This window comes from Notechis scutatus, chromosome Z (assembly GCF_049901735.1).
Source record: "Notechis scutatus isolate UNSWTSFEM ecotype Mainland chromosome Z, rNotScu1.2, whole genome shotgun sequence".
NCBI lineage: Eukaryota > Metazoa > Chordata > Lepidosauria > Squamata > Elapidae > Notechis > Notechis scutatus.
Window position 1 is genome coordinate 83740352 of NC_142025.1, and position 6867 is coordinate 83747218.

General features: G+C 35.8%; 1 protein-coding gene across 1 annotated transcript; it reads left to right on the plus strand.

Moving 5' to 3' along the window:
• The first annotated feature begins 739 nt into the window (after positions 1-739).
• On the plus strand, positions 740-6412 carry LOC113420044 (interleukin-8-like). The gene is made up of 5 exons (XM_026679799.2): positions 740-903; positions 3545-3659; positions 3762-3843; positions 4476-4609; positions 4641-6412. The coding sequence occupies exons 1-4, from the start codon at positions 825-827 to the stop codon at positions 4491-4493; spliced, it is 294 nt and encodes a 97-aa protein (XP_026535584.1). The 5' UTR covers positions 740-824; the 3' UTR covers positions 4494-4609; positions 4641-6412.
• Positions 6413-6867: the final 455 nt, after the last annotated feature.

Consider the following 6867-nt stretch of genomic DNA (forward strand, 5'->3'; position numbering starts at 1 on the left):
GCTCTTTAGATATAGTTTGTTTGCTTGTGAGCAATAGGGAAATGTTTTCCACTGTCTTTGTCTGGGGTTTTCCCCCCCCCGTTTTTCCAGTCTAGCTTTCATCCTTAAGAATGCTTTGTGATCCTTCCAAAAACTAACCTATGGCTCCCTGATGAGCGTTTTGAAATCAGCTAAAGCCGATTAGATACTAGCTCAACAATATCCTTAGTACCTTTTTCCAAACAGCATCCCTTTACTGATCTCTCTTAATGTTTATTTATTTATTTATTTGTTTGTTTGTCAATCGCTTACAAGATAATAGGTATAAACATAGCTATGAATACATGATATGGATACATATAAGAAGAATAAAAAGAAACAATAGGACAGCGACTGTAGGCACATTGGTGCGCTTATGCACGCCCCCTACAGACCTCTTAGGAAGGGGGTGAGGTCAATAGTAGACAGTCTAAGGTTAAAGTTTTTGGGGTTTGGGGAAGAAACCACAGAGTCATAGAAACCACATAGTAATAGTTGCTGATTAAGGAGGACACACATTCCCATCGATGTTCAGACAAAATAACTTCCTGTTTATGATCCCCTTCCTTCCCTTTCCTTCCCTTTCCTTCCCTCCTTCTCTCCTCCCTTTCCCACTCTTCAATTCCTAACCCGGAGTTCGAGGAATTGGCTCAGAGATCGTACACCGCCCTTTTAGCTCGAAAGGGGTGGGTCCGTTTACGATTTCTGAAGAACTGCTGCCTCTCCTGGGTCGTTACCCCAGAGGGATAAAAAGCTCGGCGGTTGGATGGAGCCAGTCAGAGTGCGCTATAACCTGTTGTGCCAACATGAGCTGCCTAGCCTTCCGCACGACCTCCCTACTTGTCCTCTTCCTGCTGCTCGCCGGGAGTGCCTTGGAGACCCAGGGTAAGCTGATTTCTGACCCCAGGCAGGGAAGCTGCAGGGAAGAAGGCGAACAGGTAGCTGTCTTCCGTCGGGTGCTACCTGACAGCTCTGCGCTATGCGTTAGTATGCGCTGGTAGCAGTCGCTGCCTTTGGGCCAAGCGGGGTTTCTGAGGGGTTATGGAATTCTTCCATACCGCCGCGGTAGGTTGTTAGAGAGCGCGGGGGTGATGCGGTCACAGCCTCCCCACTCGTTTGTCGGGCTCCCTGTCTATTTCTCTGCAACTCTACCCACTTGCTTAGAGGTACGTCGTCTCCTAATCTTATCGCTGAGAACTTTGAAGAAGGCAGAATCCAATTTCCGAACCGCACACACTCAGAAACAAACTCTTGCAGGGGCATCCTATCACTAGGGAATGTTTTGTGCTTCGAAGGTGATTGCGCACTGCAGCCATCAAACTTCAAGTGTTTTCTGTTTTCGTTTAGCGCAGATGGGAAGAGAAAGTGGTGGTACCTGGGTAGTGCAATTCGAATATGAGAATGTAGAAAACTTAGCACTGGGCATCTGAAAGATCTCAGGGATCTTATTGGCATTCACATATAGAACTTAAGACTCAATGAATATTTAAGCACATTCACAGTCCCATTTACATACTGAGGTGGTTTCAAATTAAAGGGGCAAAATATAAGCTTCAATGAAAATAGCAAATATATTTATCAACCAAACAATTGATATAAGTTTTTCCACTTTAAAAATCCCAAGCAATATCACATATCACAATTATAAAAAGTACTACAAAGTAAAAATAGCCTGTTATTTATGTGTCGGCTGACTAAGATTGTCTGATAGTAAAATAAGGTAAATTCTAATTTCTATCATGGCCAAATTGACAACTCTTTTATTAGTAAAAAGCCATCATATTATACTAATTTGAAGGTCAAGTTATATACCATCAGTACGAGAAGAGTTTATAATTTAACTCATTAATAAATAAATCATGTTCAAATAATTCCACAATTATTTTTAGATTAGAATTTAAAACTATTTATTTCTCTTTCTACAAAATAATTTAAAGAACACAAAACATTTTAGAATTCTTTCCAAGTATCTTTCTTCGATGAATACTGAACTATTAAGTATTCTTTTCTTAACCAAATTAAAATAATCTATATTCATATTCTAAAATCCATACATTTCTATTGTTTGACCACTATTGTTCAACCTTTCATGCCTATGGTAAATGATTCTGACTGCACCTTTTATTATTTGTTCTCATATTTAACTTTTGTATATTTGTATATAATGTATATTTTAATATTTTATGAGTTAAAACTTTCTTCACAAAGTAGCTGTGATATTTATTGTGGCAGTTTAAAAAGTACCCACACTATACTAGCTAAGTTAAGACAATCTGTAGTATAACCTACAGTAGCCTGGGTTATATTCAAAGGCATTGTGTAGCCCAAACCCCATGAAAATAGTTAATTCTTCATGTCCAAATATCATTATTTTCAGAAAAAGTGGGGCCTCTCAGTTATGATTTTAAAAAGCTGCTCCAATTCTTACTTATAAAACCAATACAGCACTATTATACCATCTGTTAAGGTAGCCACGTTAGCTGGAAATACTGGAATAGAAAAGGTGCAGAAGATAAAAATGGGGAGAGTTGGAGACAATTTCCCACATCAGTTCAGGCATGGTGGTTAGGTTATACTTAGGTTATTCTCAGGTACATGTAAAGCTGCTGTATTAAAGGGAAAACATAACAAACACAGGTAATGACTTCGTAAGGCAGAATTTAAATAGTCTGGATTTTTTTTTTTTATAAAATGTGAAATAAAAAAGAAGAGTGAACTACATGATAAATAAATATAATAGCTGGAGTTCAGATGCTAACAGATTGTATTAACATCGAGAATAACCACACAAACCTTTCAGAATAAAGTAATATTGTAAAAAGTTTGTTCTTATTTTCTGTTTTTATCAATGTTTGTTATAACACCAGGTTTCTATAGTGATAATGCAAAAATTAAGAGGAACTGGGAAGACTAAAAATATGGGATTATATAATAAAGGTATGAATACAAGATGTTAAAAAATAAAATATCTCTCAATAAACTTCCAAAAAGAAATTCAGCTAGTCCTCGACTTACAACAGGTTATTTAGTGACTGTTCAAAGTTAGAACAGCATGATCACTTTTTGTGACCATCTTACAAGCAAAGTCAATGGGGAAGTCCAGTTCACTTAACAACCATGTTACTAATTTAACAGCTGCAGTGATTTACCTAACAACCATGGCATAAAAAGTTGAAAAATGGGGCAACATTCACTTAAATGTTTCCCTTAGCAACAAAAATGTGGGGCTCAGTTGAGGACTACCTGAATATGGTTGAAAACCTTAATGTTGTTGCAGTTCTAATATAAGAATAAGCTTACAATCATATAAAATCTTTTGCTTGCTTGTGTGGGATTCATTTATGAGACTACCAGTAGATTTGGAGTTGTTTATTTTTCAGTCAAAGCGTTCATCCTTGGGAGAATATTCTGTTTGGATCTCCTTATTATACTCGTTGGAAAGTATGGCCAGGGGACAGATTTTGTAATATCTGCATAAATATGAGTAGGATTGCATTGTGAGTCTCTGGTTGTTTTTCCTCCACAGCAAGAGAATTGCGCTGCCACTGTGTGAAGGTCTTTTCCCATGGAATTTCAACCGGGTCCATTGCTTCTGTGGATTTCATACCTGAGGGACCGCATTGCATTAGGCCTGAAGTCATGTAAGTGCCTAGGGCTAGCCTGCTGCATTTTAGTTACTGTAGGCCAGGCAAAAGCTGTTTGACCTCACTCAGAAACTAATGTTATTCTTTCCACTGTCACAGACTCACCAGGAAAGATGGGAAACAATTCTGCCTGAATACGACAATGCCATGGGTTCAGAGGGTTATCCAAAGATTTACAAAGGTATTTATGAAGATTGTTTAGTAGACCTGCATGTAGAAACCACATTCTAGTATACCGCAGGTGTCAAACTCGCCACATCATGTTGCCGTCACGTGATGTTTCACGATGTTTTTCCCATTTGCGAAGGTGGAGAAGTATGACCCCATAGGCCACCAGTTTGACACCTCCTGTACACCTTAGCTATAATTCAGCAACAGTAATTGTTTACTGAAGGTAGTGAGATTTTTAAGCAACCTGAATAAAGGATTGCTTTTTTTGATAGACATCTGAATTCTTCTTTTGTTCATATGATATTGCAATATGTTTCATACATTATGTGTGAGTACACACACACACACAATTAGATGATTTTAACAATGCCATCAACAGTGATAATATAAATGCAGTGTGATCAGCAAGAAAATGTATTTATACCTAACAAAAGAGGTCCTATAAACACAAGATGTGTTGGTGCTCTTAAAAATGTCATTACAAAACAAAATTAGGGTAAGATGGTCTGTGGCAGACAGAAGTAGTAAGTCTATCACTGAGACTACAAGGTACATGGACAAGAAAGAAAAAGTTGTATGTGGCTGAGACAGCTTTGCCTTTTTCTGCTTCTCATGTTTTCAATTATTTCTGATCTCTTGCAGCGAATTAGTAACCTGTGACCCAAACACTATTGTTTGGCTATGTAGCTGCAAGAATAAATACCACAATTGTGAAGAGAGAGAGAGGAAGAAGGAAGAAAAAATTTGGCAGAAGAAGACAACCCAAAGACTCAATTGAGTTCCAAAGACTCAATTCCCAAAGACTCAATTCCTTTAGCGGTTCCCACTTTGTTGTATTTATTATTCAAACATATGTTAATGTATTAATTGCTACCTCTCCATATCAGTATTTGTTGACCATGACCATGTTAAGATGTGTGGACTTCAACTCCCAAAGTTTCCATACAGTTAAAATTCCAGAGCCATGCTCTCATGGCCATCTAAATTTCTTCAATTTACATGATATACTGGTAGTCCTCAACTTATAGTCATTTGTTTACTGATTGTTCATAGTTATAACCCTGAAAAAAGTTAATTACATCTGATCCTTGCACTTATGACCATTGCACCATCCCCATGGTCATGTGATCTGCATGTAGGCACTTGGCAAGTGGCATTTATTTATGACAGTTGTAGCAACCTGGGATCATATGATCTTTCCAGCTAATTTCCAACAAGCAAAGTTGATAGGAAAAGCTGGATTCACTTAATGACCACATGATTCACTAAACAGTTATAATGATTTGTTTAATCATGGCAAAAAAAGATTGTAACTTTGGGCACTTACTCACTTAACAATTGCCTTGCTTAGCAACAGAAATTCTGGTCCTTACTGTGATCTAAAGTCAAGGGCTACCTCTATATTACACATTGAAACTAATAGATGTTTGATTACCTTATTGAATGTAATAATAGGTTATAAGCCATAGTGGAATTTATTTAAAAAGGTGGGATATAGAACTGTTAATAAATGCATACCAAAAAGTGTAAGGATAAAATTGTCTGTGCCCTATGCTTTCCCTGACAGCCTTTTTATGCCCTATTCATTTCAATGGAGCTTACTAAAGAACTAAAGGCTAAATGCAACAGCCATGTAAAAACATTACCACATTTTGACAAATACTTATTTCTATCATGTGGGTATCTTTTTTAAAAATTTGATGATGTTATATTTTCAATGAAAGTTTTAGAAAGAATTTCAATACAACAATTTATGTGGAAACATTAAGCAATGTTTTAAAACAACTTATTTAGGTCTTTTTAGGTTCATCTTGCATTGCCAAATTACTTTGAAGCTTTGTGGATTTGTTATTTTTGGAATACAAAAATATGTAACTACAATAAAGGCGCATAGTAGAAATTAAACATTTAAAAATATGTAACTTGGAGCTGATTTATATTAATCACTTTGGTGCATGACATTTTTTCTGGTAATTAATTTACCAATGCTCAATAGTCCAGTTCAGAATAGAATAGAATAGAATAGAATAGAATAGAATAGAATAGAATAGAATAGAATAGAATAGAATAGAATAGAATAGAATAGAATAGAATTCTTTATTGTCCAAGTGTGATTGGACACACAAGGAATTTGTCTTGGTGCAAATGCTCTCAGTGTACATAAAAGAAAAGATACATTCATCAAGAGTTGAGAATCATAAGGTACAACACTTAATTATAGTCATAGGGTACAATAAGCAATCAAATCATACTAGAAAACAGTCAATATAAATCGTAAGGATACAAATGACAACTTTGTTTCAGTCATACAGTCACAAGTGGGAGGGAATGGGTGATAAGGAGTGATGAGAGGATTAATAGTAATGTAGATTTTGTAAATAATTGGACATTATTAATCAATTATCTACATGTTCTTTTTTATGTTGCTTCTTGGACCAAGTGAATCATCAAGATACTATGTGACACATTATTATTTTATATATTACAAATTTAATGAAATTGTTAACAAGCTGCAGTTAATGTAAAATAATTGAATATCATGATAGAATGTCTTTTAAAAAATAAACACTTATATCTGATATTGTTTCCCATGTACTATTTTGAGGGCAGCTATTATATTCTCCCAGAAGATTCTCCTAAAAAAGATGACCGAAACAGATATTTCATCCTTTCTTTTAGAAAGAGAAAAAAAAGCCCACTAAAATTTAAACACATCAACTTCTCACTTATACCAGGCAAGCAGATTATCAAGCAATATGTTTTCAAGCACTTATGCAAGCATGCTTTAATTAACAGGAGTCAGCATGAGTCTTCATGAAGAAATCATGCCAGTCTAATCTTATCAGTTTTATAAACTGATTAGCTTAGTAGATCAAGGATATACTTTACACTCAGTGAAGCCTTTGAAAAAGTGTTTCATGATGTTCTATTCCATAAAATGGTAAAATATCAGCCAGAAATTACTCCTATTAGATTATTCAGTTGACTGAATGACTGCATCCAAAGAGTCCTCATCAATCACTCCACGTCTTTG